This window comes from Humulus lupulus, chromosome 6, assembly GCF_963169125.1.
Source record: "Humulus lupulus chromosome 6, drHumLupu1.1, whole genome shotgun sequence".
Lineage (NCBI taxonomy): Eukaryota > Viridiplantae > Streptophyta > Magnoliopsida > Rosales > Cannabaceae > Humulus > Humulus lupulus.
The window spans coordinates 99653000-99674232 of NC_084798.1; the positions used below are offsets into that span (position 1 = coordinate 99653000).

Below are 21233 nucleotides of genomic sequence, written 5' to 3' on the forward strand. Positions count from 1 at the left end.
AAGGTACTTTACATAACACTTTATCATTGTTATACAGATATGTTATTATACTGTCAACGATAACACACTTTCTGTGTTATTTTAATAAACAGATAACTGTTTAATTATATTATTTATAGTCGATTATATAACACATTTCAATACTTATAAATTTGTGTTATACTACACTTTAGTATAACACATTTTTTGTGTTATATAATGAAGTTTGCATAACAAATTTTTTTACATAAAAAGTGTTATTGTAATAGATATTATAACACAATTTTCGTATTATTTTAATATTTAGATAAGTTTAAACATTGTATTAACAATCCACAAAATAGTTTAAAACATATCACACTGCATCAACAACAAAATGTTCTTTAAGTATTCAAGTAGTCTTAAATATTCAACATATTGAAAAGTTACTACTTTCAGCACAAAATATTCTACAGCTGCCCAACACAAAGCCTTCAAAATTAAGTATCCTTTTCTCCTCCAATTGATGGAGAAAGAGACATTTTTCTCCTGTAATAGCAGGTAAAAGGTGAGGTATATGCTTAAAAAAATTGAATAATATGAATCAAATAATAAAAATGTATACAATATAAGACCTAAGCAAGCAATACCAGGTGAACATACTTCAAAATTCAAAATACTGCTATCACACAGTGAATAGATACATATTACAGTAAACAAACATTAACATTTTCATGTTAAAGGGGCCTCAATTTCACCCTAAAGACATCTCTGGTTCAGGTGCTTAATTACTGAGACAGCATGTTAAAAGTTTGGGAGATTTGAGTTACAAAAGCATTTAGAATGATACTATTATTTCTAGGGTAGATCCATCGAATCTCATATTTCATTTAAAGGAGAGGTGTAATAGAATATGGAGCTCAAACAGGTACTAAACTCTAGACCTTAAGTTATTTGGGCACTAACAAGTAATTAAAAAATAGTGATACATGTTCGCAGAGGATGTTATTTCAAAAAGATGGATTTGGCACAGTTATTTTGTGTTAAAAATCAGTCTTTTTGACCCTATATAGGATAGACCAGACCCCTGCTCCTTAAAATTTGTTCTAATCAAGTTTACAAATCTATAAGTGATGATCTCCAATGAAGAACATCTCATTTAGTCAAAGACATGCCTAAGATACAAGTTTGAACCTTGTCTTTTTAAAGTATAGGAGATAAATGAAGCTAGAATAGTTTAATTCTCTGATACCATATTATGAAAGAAAATGAAATTGTATTGAATTGAATGAATACAGAATACAAGTGGTACCAATATATACATGCCACAAAGAAGAATAAAGAAAAGTAAGATACAGTTCTATACTTAAATAAACTATCTGTTTCAACTAATTTAGGCATATAAGGTCCAGTACTAAGCTCAAAATTACTCTCAATAACTTAGCTAAACTAACTGATTTAACTAAATTATATATATATATAAGGTCTAGTGCTAAGATTAAAGTATGTGCTATACTTACTAATGGTGACTTTGTACTGTACAGGCATTATAGTCTCCGACCCCAAATGAAACTCTAAAAGCTCCAAGCTAGAGTATAAACAGTCAACTAGAAAAAATAGAAGAAAGACATTTTCCCAAGTTAACATTTAGAAAAAGAATATTATTACGTACTAGCCAGTTATCCATGAAGCAAATGGTGACCATTTTGGGCCAGCAAGCTTGGTACTCCAATAGTAGAGACCCCCAGAAGTAGAAGCAGAACAGAAGCTAGATACTAAAAATCAAACACAAAATAAGACAAAAAAATCTTTAAGATCATACCACTATATTCACACAAACATATAGAAAAACATAAACAAAATAAAAGAGAGAATTGGTAACTAACAGCTAGCTGGGCATAACTGTGATTAAATTAGCTTTTAGCCAACTAGTACAAGCCATCCCTTAAGTGCCTAAACTCACAACTAGTTAAGTCTATCAATCTCACAGTGTCTATACATGCAATTTATGCCATGAAATACTCTCAAACAGACGAGACAACAACAAGCTAATAACAATATATATACCAAATGTGTCATTAAATAGAAATTCTTATTTCCTCAAAGTAATCAAACTATAGACAATCAATAGGCTCAAAGATGTACATATATATTTATAGAAGCTAAACCCACAAATGATAAGAAATTAAATTAAAAGCAAGATAACAAGCGTAATTAAAGTATAGCCCCTGCCAACTGTCTCAATTCATTTAGCATCAAATGCAACTTCAACATTTGACTTTCATAACCCAAACTTAAAATACATAATTAGTATTTGGTAATTCTACAAAACCAACCAAAAGCAAATTAAAAAAAATTATTTAATTAATACATAAATTTCAATGTGTTCCTGTGAGTATTGATTATTTGGTCTGATGCATGTGTTGATACGTTCCCCACTAAAGTTATATGCTATAGCTAATAGAGATTTTCAATAGCTTTTCTTCAAAGTTTTAACTTTTTTTTCCTACTTTCTAACGTAGAAAACATATATCTAATTAAAAGCACACATATATATATATAACCAAATACATATATACATATAATTTATTTGATCTTTTTTTATTATAATTACATTGATCATAGAAAACACAGTAAGTAGTGCATAGTTTTTTGTTGTTTAAGTGACAATTACTTCACTTTGTTTTAGTGATTATCTACACTTCATTGTTAAATTATGTAGTTTTTAAAATGCATATCTAGTATCACACACAGAAACCAACATTTAGTTCAAAACTCAACCATTTGTTTTTCCTCAATAACCAAAAGCTCATCATGTGGAAATCCATAACAGACAAAACGCTAGAAATCCTAAGTAGCTAACCATGGCCAGTAGGCCCAATACCAACACTAAATATCAACATACCAAATATTCTCATAAAAAATCACTAAATTTTCTTAAGTTATCAAGTCTATCACTAACCTAAACTATTCCTTGATCCCATACTTCAAAAAAACAATTTTGAGTTTACTAAACATTTTTTATAATTAGTCATCCAACATAAAAGTTGAAAACTGAAGCAGTGAAAGAAGCTATAAAAAGAGGAAACCAAAGCACATGCATATCTAGAATTATCAAAGGAAGTACAACATCAGAAGCAAACCTAAATGTACCATCAGAAGCAAGAGAAATGGTAGACATAACAACATCAATAAAACTAGAAGCAAAACAGAACAAGTCTGAAGCTTGAATTAAAAAAAAATCACTACTAAGATACCAAAATGAATTAAAAAAATTGAAGCTTGAGAAGATGAGATTTTCAGATAACCAATACTAGACTAGTTAGAATCTCACATCCATTACTGGAGGAAGAAACCTAAATAATTAAATAATTAAAAAGAAACTATATACCATAAACAACATGACACAGGCATTATTTGAAGTAAACAACTAAATTATTGCCAAGAGAAAAGAAACACAGGACTATGTAATTGACAAATTCCATAATGCTAACCTTCACAAGATCTCCTAGCTCCTCGCTGCATTCTAAATTTTCTTCTGCTAGCCAATTTTCCAACAAATTATTCTTGTTCTAGTTCACAACAAGTCTTGATAGTTCCAATGACTCGAAAGCATTAAGCTTTCCTCTGGTCAAGAGATTACCAAAATACTGCAAAAAGAGTGGTGTTTGCCCAGTTTGTACAGGAACACTTTGCAACAATAAGAATAAGAATTAATTACTAATCATAAAGGTTCAGCATAACTTAAAAGTATTGTATGCCAAAAAAAGGATGTGTGAACTTGTATTTGTTGTTAAAGCCAATAATATCCGATTCCACTTCTATTGGAGCTGCCTGATACTGTCTTTTTCCAAGTAATTGACTGGTACTTTTATCTCAATTAGGTTCATAAATTTCCAATTGTTTAAAAATTATAGAAACAACCATTTGAAATTGGTCTCCGATCCCCAGCCCTCTAAACAAGGGGAAATAGCCATTTTGACAGGCATCCCATAGTAACAAACTGCAACAATATGGAATGCCACGTTCTGTATCATTGACAGAGAGTTTGTCTATTCTACAGTCTACACAACCTAAATTTGAGAATTAATTTATATTTTCCTTTTTAAAAAGTTACAGAATAACTTGACACCAATATGACAACAAAATAAAAGTGGAAAAACCTGAAATTTGGCAACTGTATCAGGAGTACGAAGAATTCCTTGTGGAGACTCAGCAGCAAGTTCAACAGCTTCTTTATACTTCGTTTACGCAAACAGTTCTTGGAATCGCTGGACAACCTGAAATCATTCATGGAGTATTAATTTGTGATGAACCAACAAAATGATGTAAAAATTATTCATCAAGACAGAAAGAAAGGAATAAATTTCTGATTAAGATTCTAGACCTATCAAACATTTTTGTCTTTTTTAATAAAGGGGCTGAATTAAATAATACTAAGCTAACCTGGTTGGGCACCATGATCTATAACATGCAGCTTTGATGTAATTTGGCCAGCATTAAAAGTCTTTGTTGCAAAGGAAATGAGAGTAGAAGGATTCTCATTCCCTGGAACCTGTATAAATTCGACAATCAATCAACAAATATGCATATATGATATGCATACCAAGTGCGATAAAAAACAAGAGAGATAAAGAGAGGGAGAAGTTAATTTACGCACTTTAAATTGTGCAAAAGCAGCAGCATGAGCTTCCAGAGCTTGACTTCTCTGTTGTTCCACTGAAAATAGTTGCATATTCCCTTTGACCAGATTTTTCCTCTGCAAACTGAGTAGAGAAATAAATCAAGTACAAGAAATAGGACAATTAAAGCTCAGAGTCTGCCATGCAATCAATAAGGTATTAAAGCATGTTACAGGAAAATTCAAAAGGACCATTTGGACAAGGCTCTTTGGCACTAACTAGTTACAGGAGAATCATTCCCTTCTATTCCAACTACATGGATTACATCATTACAAATGTAACATATATATACCAAGATCATCAAATATATTGGCTTGATGATGATTTCCCTATGAAAAATCTATACATAAAGCATATCTGCATATGAGTATCAATCTACTAAATGATGTTACAATATATAAAAAAATCAAGAACAACACCATAAGAGGGCAATCTTTTTCAATCTACTATACAAAATGCAGAGCACAATATACTGATTGGAATAAAAACCATGATAAAATAAATGATTAGTGTCATTGCAGGCCATAATTGTTAAAAATAATTTAGATTTCTAACTAGATATGCAATAATAAAATTAGACCCAATCTAATTAAAGAAAATAAAAGATTGCAGATTACATTCATTGAAATTTTGTGAGAGACAGATATAGATATATGTAACCAGATATTGTAATTTTAGATTTGGATTTGGCTTATTGTAATTTTATGCTACATATGTAACCAGATATTCCTTTGAGTAATGATTAAGTTTTATTAATTCTTTTTTATAAATTATTATTGATTTAGATTTTCTTTTCAGATTTTGTCTCAATCATTATCTCATTTTCTTTCTTTTTTTGCCTGACTTTCAATAAGGTTTTTTTTTTAAATGGGGTTGAAGGAAGAAAATAGGTTAATCAAATTCTAAACCAAGTGGTGAATTCAAATAAAGTCAAAATAGCAAATTCACTACAATGTTTGAAGAATACTTCAAAATTAAATGTCCACAACCAAATGTTCAAAGCAAATCCTTAAATCAAAACATAAAATCCATCACAGTAAACTCAGAACAGCAAATATAGCATCAGAAAACTTAAAACAACTAAGTTTCCTACTTCAGAGCTGTGAAAATTGTGACTTTGGTTTATCTTCAACAATAGGTATAACTGCAGTATTTCTAGATGGATGAACTTTGTTCATATTCGTTTTTCCAATTGTTGGGCTACTCTTTCTTTTTGTTTCAGACTTACTCTGAGAACTAGTTCTATAAGTAATTTATATATAGGGTCCTTTATTAGTATATTTGGTTGTTTCTAATCAAGTATTACAAATATTTTAGCAAATTAAATAATATGGGGTAAAAATAAATTTTAATTGAAATTCTTGGACATCTATACTTGAAGATCTAAAGAAATAGATGACTTCCAGCCAAAAGTTAATAGAACCTTGCAAGAATGCTGGGGACAGCCAACAGATAGTTAGTGGTAAGAACAGACTGCATTCCTATTGGGTTGATATTAAAAGGAATATAAGGCTCCACTTCAGTGACTAGAGTGTCATCTCTTTGAGCAAAATAAAGTCAGTAAGCTCCAATATGTAGTGCAAATAGCTTCTAAACCCATATAAGTTAATTACCAACCAACAGGCAACAACATATAATTATCTTGCTAATATATCGCATATATTTAGGAAAAAAGAATTATAACCCCAGTTGACACATGCATAACTTGCTGAATATATGAAGGACCAAAAATCTAAGTAGTGAATGAGTATTACCTAGCAGCCGATGAAAGTTTAAAACCATAGTATTGCAGCTTTACTTTCCTGCAACCTTCAATTACCAGAACTGCCCACATAGTGACAAGGGTAAAACACACCCAGCAAATATAGTACATATGGACCCCAACTCATAATACTTCCTGCAACAAATATTGAAATGCTTAACTCAACAAGTTCTTGAAATACATATAGATCCAAACTTACACATTCCAGTCTTGAGGTAAAATGAGCAAGCTTCAGCTTTAGGCGCATGGGGGTGCCCCCATAGCCGTCTTCTTTGGATGGTGATATTTGCAATTGGATTTAAACTTACAATCCCTTGTTTTTAAGAAGAAAGTGCATTCGGGTTGGCCAGGTCGTTCTGGATATTCTTCAATTAATTTCTGGGGTGGATGGTGTTGATAGATATTGATTTCAGTCACCGGGTTGTTCATCACATATGCAGGAGGTGGAGGCAAGTTCCTTTCCGGTAGATAAACTAGAGGAGCCTAAACAATACACATAAGAAACAAAATTACTACACCCCTACTCACACTTAACCTGCCACTTGAGCATATATTTTATATTATATACTGAACACACATTCCACAATGTGTATTTTAATTCCTTTGACATAGTAACAATTTTAATTTATAATTAATGAGATTCCATAATGTAGACAGCAAGATTTACTTAATCTACCACTTTAGCATGCTGCTTTTGAATATTTTATATTATATACTGGACACATTCCACAATGTGTAGTTTAATTCTTTTGACATAATAACAACAGTTTTAAATGAGATGCCATAACCCACACAAAAAGATTAGTCTGAACTTGAAATGGCTTACATGATACATTTAGTTCAAACCTTCACTATTATGTGAAGAACATGTCATTCCTATGAAAAAAATGAAAAGAAAAATTTCTCATTGATTATAATTTGTTTAGAAATCGACATTGCCAAAATCCTGAGGTGCATTGAATATATTTCTGAATAAATTTATTTCACTACTTTGCATCAACCAAAGCATAGACCCAAATGCCAAAATTTAATTAAGTTGAACGGCTGATGCAGATGTCAATTGAGTTTGATGACAGACACTAAAACAAGACAAACCATGATACAAATAAAGGTAATAATTTGTTTTTAAGTGTAAAGAATCTCAATATTGAATTATTTATTGTTACTATTGTTCACAGTAAATCAGATATCTATATAACTAAAACATATCCTCCTTTTTTTTTTAATTTGTTCCAATTTGGTAATTAATAAAGTTTTGTTTTTTATATTTATTTTCTTTTAAAAAAAATACTAAGACCAAAAAACAGGATGATAAGGACTTCAAGCAAGAAACAAAATGTGTTGCTGCTATTAGAAGCAATCAAAAGGGGTGACAAATATAAAATTTTAAAAAATTAATAAAAATGAAGTACTGAGAGCTTAATGAGAACTTGTATATGAGAAAGGGCTGAAGATTAAGCAATAGAATTCAATAATAAGAAAGTGAGAGAAAAATAAAATAAGAGTGTACATGCTTTAAATTCATCCTTAAAATACTCACTAGTAGCATCAAAGACATAAAAGTTAATTAAATCTCGGTACTTCAAAAAGTAACAGATAAGTTTCTTAGTATGAATGTACCTGATACCCATTCCACTCTGGATTTTGTGAAGGAACCCCTTGAGTTGGGGAAAGCATCATTGGCATAAAGGGAGCAGTCTCATTCAAAGATCTTGGTGAAGACCAAGATGGTAGAGTTGATTGTCGTGCACCTTGTAAAGAGACAGGTCTACCATTACCATATCCTGCAGAAGTGTCACTTCCTGCCGCATCCGTTTGATCAGGATGATTAAACATGTAGTTTCCTCCATACTTACAGGAGCCAGTTCGCATGTAATATGGACATTCTTTCTCACCCTGCGATATAAACCATATAAGATGACCACAAGCAACTATTGCAGCTTTTAGATGTTGAAAGGTTAAAATATAGACAGAACAATGATGTTATACCACTCGGATTGGAAGACCAACAAAGTTAAACTCTAGAACTGGTGTTAATGGTGCTGCAGAAGTCTTTCCTTTAGTGTGGTTATATTTACACGCTTTTCCCAATTTACATCCCCTTGACCTCAAATAATACTGCAAGAAGCTCAAGAGTTTATAGCACCATAAATCTATTATTAGTCCAAAAGACACATTGCAGTCAAATATGTGGTATTAAAAGAGAGTAAAAAAATCTCCTGAAATCTTATAATATATAACTTTTAACATTCAAATAATCAGAATGAATCAAATGAAAAAATTCACAAAACAAGAGAAAAAGATCAAATTATAATATCTAGAATTGTTGTAATTATAAAAACCTTGCATTCTGACTGCCCAGGATTTTCTGTGAACTCTTCCCTTTCTTTTACTTTCTCCTTAGCACCCTTCAAAGCGATAATTTAATCATGAAAAACACAAGATAAGTGAATACAATTGAAAAAGAAAAATAATTTTTTTCCCAAAGAAACTATTTTCTTATGAATATTAAACATAATTCAGCTGCAACGAAAGTACCAAGTCCAGATGGCAGGAAATATACTATTCCTCCAAAAGTTAGCATATATACTTTAATTGGAATAACTAGCTTCCTTTCTCCATGCCAAGAGCAAACAATACAGCAAAATGAGTGTCTCTAATGTTATCCATAACAAGCAAAATTCCCCCAACAAAACCCACCAACCATAACACAACCCAACAAAGAAGTACATCATATGTATAGATACAAATATCAGAAAAGGTAAAAGAAAAAAAGACACTAAATAGATAAAGACCCACAAAGATAAAGACAACGCATACACAAACAGCTTCATTTTGTGGTGAAGTATTGATATAAAATTATATGGGTAAGAATTGTAGAATTAGAAGAAGAAGAAGAAGAAGAAGAAAAAAAATACATGATTGCTTCTTCTTCTAACTGGGTGATTAAACTTGCAATTGGATCCAAACTTACACATTCCAGTCTTGAGGTAAAATGAGCAATCTTCAGCTTCAGGCCTCACTGGATACTGATACTTTCGAATACCACCACCATACTCGTTCTTCTTATCCATCTCACCGCTACCATTATTTACTTCACTGCCATTTTCAGTCTCATTTCCACTCTTATTCTTTCCCACTCCACCATCTTCATCATCGTTCTCTTCTACTTCTCTCTTCCTATCCTCATCTTCATCCTCATCCTCATTTTCATTCTCGTTCTCACTCCCATTCCCATACCCATACCCATACCCATACCCATCCTCATTCACATTCTCATTTCCATCATCACTTCCATTCCGGCTCCCCATTTCTTCTCCACTCAAATCCCTGTCAACAACCTTTTGCTCATCCTTCTCTTCTTCTTTTTCTTCTTTCTTCTCCTCCAAATCCGGTTTCAGAATCGGCTCTTCCTCGTTCTCCTTCAATTCCAAACTCGCAAGCTCCGCTTACCTCCTCTTCCTTCTCCTTCTCGACCGCCCCATGACCGAGATCAGAAGTTTCAGGATTGGGATCACCATTGTTATTAGAAGAAGTAGAGGAAGACAGTGGTTGATACTGAAACCCTAACTAGGTATCGCTTGAGGGATGGTCGGAAGTGTCTCGGTTAACGGGGACCATAACGCCTAAGATAAAATGAGCTTAAGCTTATCGAACAAAAAAAAAAAGAGAATAATAATAAATAAATAAATAAAGGTGATAAATAAGCTAAGAGTGAAAGAACTGACCGTAAGGGCCTCCCTCATGGTGATCGGAGCGTTAGCCGCCGCCATGGTTGCTCAGATTGTATGAGTCGGACAATTTTTTCCTTGGAAACACAGTCGATGATGGTAGGCGATAGAAAATTGTTTAGAGGTTTGGAAATAAAAAAGTAGAGGCAAATAAAAAAGTAAAAAGTATAAGATATCTTTACTAATACGCAGGCTCCAAAATTTGTTACCGCCAATTTTTTTCCAACCTATTATTTTATTATTTGATGTATCACAATACTTTTTCAATACTATTATATTCATATGTTATGGAAAGGGGTATTTGGTGTAGTGACTTAAACTTAAATAAAATAAAATAAATAATTAAAAAAATTAAAATATGATATTTTTGAGATATTTTACAATGATAATTATTTAAAAATAATAAATAATTAAACAAATTACAATGTGATATTTTTGAGACATTTTACAATTATAATTATTTTAAAATAATGAAATTTTACGTTTTATAACTTAAATAAAATTTAATTAAATTTAAACTCACTTATTAGAATAATATCAAATTAAACATTTAATTAATCTACTATCAATTAGCAACAAATTGTTTTTTTTAAATAAGTAGCAAGAAACTTAAATTTAAAATCTGCGTATAATATTTAATATTAAATTAAACATATAATATATAATCTCTTGTTTTCTCTCCTAAATTCAAAAACTAGAATAAACATATACTCAAACAAAAATAAATAAAATATTTAATTAAAATAGAATCTTTATTTGAAATTTATATGACATTAATATAAATTTAGAGTGTGTGGGGTTATATGCCTTCAGTGACGACATGTCATTGTCGTCGGGTCACGAAATCTCAGATTTTTGTGTTCATCGAGCACTCTACGACAATGACATGTCCTCACTGTAGGTATATAATTTAAAAAAAATAATTAATTTATTAATTAAAATGTATTTAATAAATATTAAATATTAATTAAATAAATAAAACCAATTTATTTAATTAAATAATAAAATTAATTTATTAATTAAATAATAAAACCAATTTAACAATATTCACAGTCTCCATAATGTAAAAAACAAAACATAAGTAGTATTGTCTCCAAAATAAAAATAAAAATAAAAAAACAACACAAAATATTAATAAGTTCAAAATAAAAATATAATCAAACTAAATGTCATCTAAATCAATTCCAAAGTCATCATTATCATCGGGCTGTTATGGTGCTTGTGGTGGTTGTGGCTGCTGTGGTTGTTGTGGTTGAAAGTTCGCTATCATGGACTGTATCATATTCATGTCCAAGTTGATAGGAAGAAATTGTGGAGTTTGGATGTTCGGAGTTGTAGCTTGCAAAAATTGTTGCATTTGCTTGACTAAAGTGTTGAACCTGGACTGGAAAGCCTCGGTTGGTAACATTGGAAGACCGAATTTGGTGGACGGAAATGGTGATGCCTCTAATTGTGAAGAGGATCTGGTGGCGCCTGAGGCAAAGGTTCCTGTGCCCTTCAACTTGCGTCCAAGACCTCGGTTGTGGCCACAATGTTGACCAAGTACCTTTGAGACGACTTGTGTCTCATTGAAAGTGGAACTTCCTGCTGAAGATTCAGATTGAGATTGAGATTAGGATTGGGATTGTGTCTTGATTTCTTGCTGCAAGGCATCCTGCAGTTTAGAAACAAGACAATTACAAAACTTAGAAAGTTACTTACATATGCATCATTAGCATTCGTGTTCACCCATCCACGTGTCGGATGATTGTGCATGTCATGAAACGTATCGATAATGATGGGCAGTTCCTTAGTCTGAAGATTCATCTTTCGAAATAAAATTTAACAAAATCTCAGTTAAATATTGAAATTATTATTAAGATAACTTAAAATATTTCAAATTATCTATATATTTTTATTTACCTTCTTAAATTGAGCAGAAGCATAAGAAGTCGATCCTTGGTGTTTACCCTAAAAATGGCTGTTGATGACGCGGCAAAGATTTCTCACACATGGTTGACACGTGGCAGAAGTAATGTTTGGCTATCGACCAGAAGCACATCACTTCGTCATACTTAATTATAAGATACAACCAGTCTGGCCGTATAGTTTGTTTTATTTACTTCTAAAATTGTAATCTTATAATAATTACATTGAATATTTCCTCATTATGACCTTGATACGTGTTTATTAAGGAAAGATATGGCCCGTTGGCCCATGTAACCCTCCTTGAGCCTATAAATATACATGAAATAGCTCAAGGAAAGGACTTTTGATCCCTGAATTTCTTTGCTAAGATAGAGGGAGAAAGAGAGCTATAGTGCAATTATCCATCGTTTCATTGTATTTCTTCTAAGGTTTGTGAAACTCAAGAACCCTAGTTCTTTGATCACAGCTCTGAGATTCAATATCAATAATAGCACTAAGTGGTCGTAGGTCATTACCATTCTTTGGGGCCGAACCACTATAAATCCTTGGTGTTTTCTTCTTTTCCATTGGATTATATTCTTAATTGTCATTTTATCTTTTGTCGTAAATTTGACTCCGTGTCTTTGGCCAAATTGTGGGTCAACATTCTGGTGCTTTCATTGAGAGTTTGACGAAAAACTGTGAAAAAATCTAATGGCGAAAACATCCAAGAAGACTGGACAAGCTGCTGGCGCTGCACCATACCAACCTCCTCCCTCGAATGTGGCTGTGAATGAACCACATTTGGAGTTCGATGAGGAGGAGTTAGATTCTGAAACACTGAGGGCAACACTGGGAGTGTTGCAAGATGAGTTGGCCAATCTGAGGGCCAATCAGGAGAATGTTGCGGAGACAATGGCGTTGCAGCAAAGAGAAATAGAACGCCAGCGCCAGGAGCTGATTGAGCAGCAGATGGAAATGGATCGTCGGCAGAGGGATGCCATGGCCGCCCTTGAAGTAGCCATTCAACTGGGAAGGAGTCAGGCTGTGCCAACCTCCCAACCAGATCAGCCACCAAATGCGCCACCTCAAAGAGGTCCCAATCCAAGCCCTCCACTTTAGCCAGCAAGCCGTCAAAGGCTGGAGCAGCCGCCTATGGCTCAGGATGATGTCCCACCTATGGATCTTGAGTAGCAGCCTCCATCTCAGGCTATCGAGGCAATCCCCAGTGCGCGAGGCAGAATAGGGCCGGGCAACCGCCCCGCAGCCCTAGACGCCTCGGGGATGAAGAGCCAAATCTATCGAGCAGGGGGCAATGTCCTTCTGCCAACAGAAGGAACATTGAGTCAGGCTCTGCGGTCAAGGGCCCCCCATGGAATAACAATGCACGGGGACCCAACGACCAGCGCAGGCCTCCCCCTGACGCTTGGGAAATGCCAGCCTGAGGAGGAAATAGCGTGAACAACCGGTCACGCCATAGTCAGCCACAATTCATAGATGGCCATGACTATAATGAAGCTGAATCTGGCAGAAAAAATGTTGGCCGGAGAAATAAAGAAAGAGGTGGAGGCAGATGCCCCCCACCTAGAGAAAATAGGCCAGCTAGCCACAATAGTGGGGGGCAACCCAGGCAGCAGAACGTCTTTAGCCGGCTAGGAGCTAGCGAGCAGAGACGTAGGGACGATGATCTAAGGGTTGTACTTAACAACCGCTGTGAGAGACACAACGAGTACGCTCCCTCGGCACCGGTGGCCCCAACAGTCCCAGAAGGTGTTCAGGCTCAGATTGAGGCCCTGAATCAGGCGGTACAACAACTGGTCGGGGGACGAACGTCCCATATTTAGTACAATAGGAGGAGGGGCACCCCCTTTGTATAGAGGATTGCTACGGCCGAAACCCCCAGTAAGTTGAAGATGCCTACATTGCCAAACTTTGACGGGTACGGAGACCCAGTATCTCACGTTAAGAAGTTTGAGATACAAATGGATATACAGAAAGTGTCGGAAGATGCCCGCTGTCGGATCCCCTGCGACACTGTCTGACACTGCCCAGGAGTGGTTCTTTAAGTTCCCTCCTGCTAGTATAGTATCTTGGGAGATGTTCGTAAAGGAATTTTACGAACAGTTATACACGGGTCGCGTACACCCCACAGAGGCCAACTAAATGGTCGAGATATGCCATGAAGAGGGAGAGCCCTCGAAAGAATATGTCCAATGCTTCATGCGAGCAGCAACTGGAGCCAACACAGTGGGCGATGAGGGTAAGATGATGGCTCCAACTGTTGGTGTTGGCGCCATTCACCCCTCTGGAGTAGTCTCAGAAAGAATGGGGTAAGAAGTACCCAAGAGTTTTTAGATCGGGCTGATCGATATATCAAGCTCGAAGATGTGATTGCCAACGAAGGGAAATCACCAACAAAAGACAAGGGGACCAAGGACGAACCCGCCAACGGGTCGGAGAAGCCCAATGGAAACAACAAGGGCAACAAGAATGGCAATGGTAGGAATGGTGGAAAACAGGCGAACAATGAACCCTCGGCTTCTAAAAGTAAACGCCCCAAAGGCAATCGATACGAGCTGAGATTCACTAACTACACGGCCCTTGTCGAAAGCCGAGCAGAAGTCTACCAGGCGACCAACTCAAGCGTGCCTTACAAAAGACCTGCAGCTATAAGGAAAGATATCTCCAAGAGAGATACAACAAAGTTCTGTCGTTTTCACAATGACTACGGGCACGAGACCAATGAATTTAACCAGTTGAAAGACGAGATTGAGTTCCTGATTAGGCAGGGACATTTAAGAAGATATGTGCGAGCCGCAGGAGGGTCTCAGTGAGAGGCTCAAGGTGGCAACAAGCAGGTGCCTACACGCCAACGCTCGCCACCTCTATAGCCAGCTCTTGTGGCAGGCACTTTACTCACCATCTGCAGAGGCCCACATCTTGTAGGAGACAGTGGGAAGGCAAGGGAACAATACGCTCAAACCCTACGCCATGACCAGGACATCGAGATGATGAGTGTGGAGGATTGAGCATCGAAAAAGTCTCGAACAGATGAGGAATTGATAACCTTCTCTAAAGACGATGCCCAACACATGCGATTCCCACACTCCGTTCCGCTGGTCGTAGACGTACAAATTGACAACATGGTGGTAAAGAGGGTGTTGGTTGACACAAGAAGTTCGGTCAACATCCTGTATAAGTCTTCGCTGGAAAGAATGAAGCTGTTCGTCAAAGACCTGGAGCCATGCAACCAAACCATTTATGGTTTTTCCGATGAAGGGCTCGCCCCAATATGGTCAATTAGGCTTCCAGTTACAGCAGGTACTGCACCTACTAATAGGACATTACACACTACTTTCATAGTAGCTGACTGTCCTTCAGCATACAATGCTATAATTAGGAGACCAATTCTAGTTGACCTACGAGCCATTACTTCAATATGGCACCTTGCCATGAAATTCCTGACAGACGCAGGGGTAGAATGCGTCTTGGGGAATTAGCGGGAAGTAAGGGAGTGCTACAACGCCTCGATCACCAAGGCAAAGAAGGGTGTATCGAGAGATGTTCCCGAAAAAGAGTTGCAAGTGTTAATTGATGCTCAAGCCCACTCAGGTGATAATGTCACCAAATAGGGTGTTGCCAAAAGTGAGGATAGAGACCTAGATCCTCGCTTTGGGGATTTTGAAGAGGAAATTTGACCCATCGAGGATCTTGAGAAGGTCCAACTCGATGAAGAAAATCTGACCAGGGTTGTGAAAGTCAGTAAAAACTTAGAGACAACAACAAAACAAGAACTGGTGGAGGTTTTAATGAGGAACCAGGAAGTCATTTCCTGGTCGCACAGAGACATGGTCGGAATAGACCCTGTCGTCATCGGCCATGTCCTGAACATCGACAAGAGTTTTCCACTGGTTCAACAAAAAAGAAGGCTGCTCGACAAAGATAGATCAAAGGCCTTAAAAGAAGAAGTCGGAAAGCTAAAGGATAATGGATTCATCAGGGTGGCGTTTTATCCATCGCGGGTCTCTAATCTCGTGCTAGTTCCCAAGCCAAATGGCAAGTGGCACACGTGCGTGGATTTCACAGACCTTAATAAAGCTTGCCCCAAAGATTGTTACCCACTCCCAAGAATCGACCAGTTGGTCGATGCCACTGCAGTTCATGAGATACTCTCATTCATGGATGCATACTCTGGGTATAATCAAATTAGTATGCATCCCCCTGATAAGGATCACACTAGCTTTCAAACTGATACATGGCTTTACTGTTACAAAGTAATGCCTTTCAGTTTGAAAAACGCTGGTGTGACTTACCAGTGGTTAGTCAACCACTTGTTTAAAGAACTGATCGGCACAAACATGGAGGTCTACGTAGATGACATGCTGGTCAACTCAAAGAAGGCAGAAGGGCATATAAAGGATTTGCATGAGTGCTTCAACGTCTTGAACAAATATCAGATGAAGTTGAATCCCCTTAAATGGTCCTTCGAAGTAGGATTAGGGAAGTTCTTGGGATTTATAGTTAACTCGAGATGAATTGAAGCCAATCCCGAGAAAATTAAAGCCCTGATCGATATGAAATCACCAGCAAAGATTAAGGATGTTCAAAGTTTAACAGGAAGAAATTCCGCTCTCAGTAGATTCATTTCGAAGTCAACAGAAAAGTGCGTTCCATTTTTTAATCTACTTAGAGGCAACAAAAAGTTTGAATGAAAGGAGGAGTGCGAGCAGGCTTTTCAAGCATTGAAAACTCATATGGCGCAACCACCGGTCTTATCGAAACCGGCTGATAAGGAAACTTTGTTCATCTACCTGGCAATCATGGAATATGCTGCTAGTGTCGTTTTGGTAAAGGAGGAAGAAGGCGTGCAGAAGGCAGTTTATTATGTAAGCAAGAGGCTAATTGGAGCGGAGTTGCGATACCCACCTATTGAAAAATTAGCATATTTCTTAATTTTGGCCTCCAGGAAGCTGCGGCCTTACTTTCAGGCTCACCCAATCGCGATTTTGACCGACCAGCCTCTACGGCAAGTCCTGCACAAACCAGAGGATGCAGGTAGATTGTTAAAATGGGCAGTTGAACTTGGGCAGTTCGATATATCTTACTTTCCACGAGCACCGATAAAAGGACAAGCCTTGGCTGACTTCATTGCAAATTTCAATGAACTTACAGATAACGAGCAGACTGAAAAGCCTAATGAGCCTGAGTCTCAAAACCAAACTCCCTCGTGGAAATTATTTACAGATGGTTCTTCTAATGAGTGCCACGCCATAGCAGGAGTGATATTGATAACACTGGAAGTGCATCGATATCACTGCGCAATCAGGTTTAACTTCACTACTTCTAACAACAAGGCCGAGTATGAAGCATTACTCACTGGGTTGCGTTTAGCTAAGGACATGAATATAAAGGTGCTCGGCATCTACGGTGATTCTCAGCTGGTGGTGAATCAAGTCATGGGAGAATACCAGGGGCGAGGTTTAAAAACGGTCGCCTACTTAAACAAAACAAGAGATCTATTGGCTCAGTTCGACAAATACACCCTCCAGCAAGTACCTCGCGACCAGAATTCCAATGCTGATGCTTTGGCCAAGTTAGCAAGTGCAAAGGATGCTAATACTCTGAATATAGTACCAGTTGAGTGGCTGTCTATGCCAAGCATCCAAGCAGAGGAGACCACTATGGTAATCCAGATGGCGGATACATGGATGGCACCATATATAGAGCATCTGACGCAAGGCATGTTACCAACGGACAGAAACAAAGCTAGGACCCTTCAGTGGCAAGCTGCTAGGTATATCCTGGTCAATGGAATCTTGCACCGAAGGGGATACTCAATGCCACTCCTAAGATGTATTTCAAAAGAAAAGGACAAAGAATTAATGAAAGAGGTATAGGAAGGCTTTTGTGGAGACCACGCTGGGGGGAAAACATGTCAAAAAAGATCCTGAGGCAAGGAAACTTCTGGCCCATGATGAATGAAGACTTGATGAAGTTTTTATGGAGGTGCGACAAGTGCCAGAGGTTCTCCAAAATCCCACGAGCAACCCCTAATGTTCTTAAACAGATGCAAAGTCTGTGGCCGTTTGCAGTTTAGGGCATAGATCTAATCGGATCTTTGCCCACAGGAAAGGGCGGCGTCAAGTATGTTGTGGTTGCCATCGACTACTTCACTAAATGGGCCGAAGCCGAGCCACTCGCAACCATAACAACAAAGAAGGTGCTGGATTTCATGATCTAAAACATCGTTTGTCGTTGTGGATTGCCAAGGAAAATCGTCTCGGATAACGGCACCCAGTTTGATAGTGATTTATTCACGGATTTTTGCGAATGACATGGCATTATCAAGAGCTTTTCTTCAGTCGCTCATCCCCAAGAAAATGGACAAGTCGAAGCAGTCAACAAAACGCTAAATGATACACTGAAGAAAAGACTTGAAGAAGCTAAGGGGGCATGGCCAGAACAATTTCCTGAAGTCCTTTGGTCATACAGAACTTCCCATCGAACAGCAACAGGTCGTACTCCATTTTCTTTAGCTTATGGGTATGAGGCTATGTTGCCTGTTGAGTAAGATCCGCCTTCGCATCACAGAATAATGTACGATAAAGGCTCGAACAGCCAACTACTGATGGAATCCCTAGACTTGGTCCATGAGAAGCGTGACCAAGCCCAACTCCGAGTAGTTGCGTACCAGCAAAAAGTCGCCCCTATTTCAAATCTAAAGTGCGAGAAAGGAAATTCAATGTCGGAGATCTAGTACTTCGAAGAGTTTTCCAAAACACCCACGACCAAGCTGTTGGAGTATTTGGACCTAATTGGGAAGGGCCTTACCAGATTGAAGAAGTCCTCCATCCAGGAACCTACAAACTTGCTCACCTAAATGGAGATCTCATTCCTCGCTATTGTAATGGAGAACACCTACACAAGTACTATCAATGAACAATCCTTCTTAAAGGATTGGCTTGTATTAATTTTACTTTTTATAAGTTATGAAAAAGGGTTGGTCATTTTACGTGACTAATCGCTTATAAGTGTAAGATCATTTTGATCACTCGTACAGACACGTTTTGTCAATTTATTACGAGAAATATAAGGGACTGTGCACAGCCAGTCATTCTTGCCAATTATTGTATTTTATACAAGTATTTGCTCATTACCTGTGTTGTTTTCCTGTATTACAATTTTAATTATTTTGCTCCGAGCAATATTGTTCGAACAGGTTTTGGTCAAGGCAAGTGACCAAGGACCTAAAGCTCCTCGTTCACTTGGGGGGCACATAAGGTATCTAGTAAGCAAAGCATATCGAAAGGTATGTAAACACATGAGCAAAATAAGTGAAAGCATGCTAGGGTACTTAGAGCGTATTTTTCAAAATTTTGTATTTTGTTAAATCAAACAAAATTATTATGCTAAGTTCGATCATGCAAACAGATGTTATAATAAGATGCAAATATATTATAATATCAAAATGTATCCTTTTACACCGCGAGCAGTCGCTGCTCAAATGTAATTGTTCAATTAAAAGTAAAAGTTGCCCGTGCAGCAATAAATATTCAATTGGAAAATAAGTGTCTTCACATCACGACCCATAGGCTGTGTACTTGAAAAATTAAAGAGAAAGAAAAATAGCAAACTACGAGGCTGGAGAATCTTAAGGGGTGCCCTAGTCGACGACAGTTGTAGCATCATTGTCCGCCCCATCCATGCCAGTGTCCAAGGAGATTTCGAGCGAGGCAGGTACCTTTGCCCTCTCTTCTTCTGCCAATCGAGCAGCGCAACGAGCTATCTCAGCATGCCTTGCGCGCTCGGGAAGGTAGCTAAAATCAGCCTCTTGGTTGTGTTTCCAGAAGTCATAGAAACACTTAACTGTGGCGTTCTTGTACCTTTCCAAATTGCTGGTGTTGATTTTTTCGAGCTTCTCGATCCAGCCCTCCAAGCTTGTAGTCTCTTGTCTGCTCACAATCAAGTCCTGCTCGAGCTTTTTAGCCTCACGATAGTTGATGCGGTTAGACTCCTTGAAATTGTCTCTTTGCTCGACGGCCTTGTCTAGAGCAGTTTCTTTTCCCTTAACTCCTCAACCAATTTGTTCTTTTCCTCGAGCACTGCCTCAATCTATTCAGCGTACTTCGCTTTGGCAGCTTTGAGTTCTTCAGCATGTCATTGCTCTAAAGTCCTGGACTGCTCGGTGATAGCACCCGAGCGAAGCCGGCCGGCAATAAGGGTCAGCATTTCCTGCGATCAGAGCAAAAGTTAGACTGACTGTAAAGTACAAAGGGTTTTCCCCACAAAAAAATAATAATAACTTACACTGGCAAACTCATTCAATGCGCGGGTTAAGATCTGGTTGATGTCCATCATCTCCATTGAAGCCATCGCCTCTCGGCAACGTTCGTGCTTCAAAATTTTGGCCACCCTGTCTTTGACCGATCTCAAGGCGCGACTCAATATATCGCCCCCCGTGGAAGCAGGAGCAGCCTGCTGAGACTGGTCGGTTGGGGTCGATGGAGAAGATGTCGACCCGATAGGAGCATGGGGAGTTTGCTGCTCGAGAGGAGAAGGAGGTGGTGTTACATTTGCTGAGGGTCCATCTTCTAGAGGGCCTACAGTACGGGTTTTCTTGGCCTGAGGTGCTTTACTGCTTTCCCCAGGATGCCTTTTGCTCGCTTTCTTCTTGCCCGAGGGAGCTTCAGGAGCCTCGGGGGCACTGTATATGCCGAACACATTCTTGGAGTCCATGTCTGTAAGAAAAGCAAATACACAAACAGTGAGATAGTATAAACGATTGTGTATGTTATGTGAGGAAAAGAAACAAAGAAAATTGTAAGTGAAATACCCGAGCTATCATTACTGGTCGCTACATTATATACACTACTAGTGTTACACTCACTCTCTAGCATGAAGAAGTCTGAATCTAAATTGGGAGCATACTTAAAATTTATGTCCTCGTCAAATAAGTGATAGGGAATTAGCAAACTATCTAAGAGCAAGAGATCAGTACCGTTCTCATCCGAGGATTCATCGAGGCGCTCGAAAGGTTCGGTGGCTTTCTTTTTTCCCTTTCCCGTTGGGGCGGGGGGAGCAGCAGCCCGCGGGGCGCTGGAGGGTTCCCTGATTGTCACTCCAGTTGCCCTCATCGGAGGGGGTTGTGACACGTCTGGGTGCTGCTCGGGAACCTCTCCACCAGTGGCACTCCCCGCTATTGACTCCCTCACA

At 37.6% G+C, this 21233-nt stretch overlaps 1 protein-coding gene across 1 annotated transcript; it reads right to left on the reverse strand.

The window, feature by feature from the left end:
• Positions 1-6639: 6639 nt before the first annotated feature.
• On the reverse strand, positions 6640-9615 carry LOC133785343 (zinc finger CCCH domain-containing protein 67-like). Its single transcript, XM_062224592.1, has 5 exons — positions 9297-9615; positions 8745-8810; positions 8392-8520; positions 8023-8298; positions 6640-6885 (listed from the first exon to the last, which is right to left on the reverse strand). Exons 1-5 carry the CDS (start codon positions 9474-9476, stop codon positions 6640-6642), a joined length of 897 nt encoding a protein of 298 aa, XP_062080576.1. The 5' UTR covers positions 9477-9615.
• Between the last annotated feature and the right edge of the window lie 11618 nt (positions 9616-21233).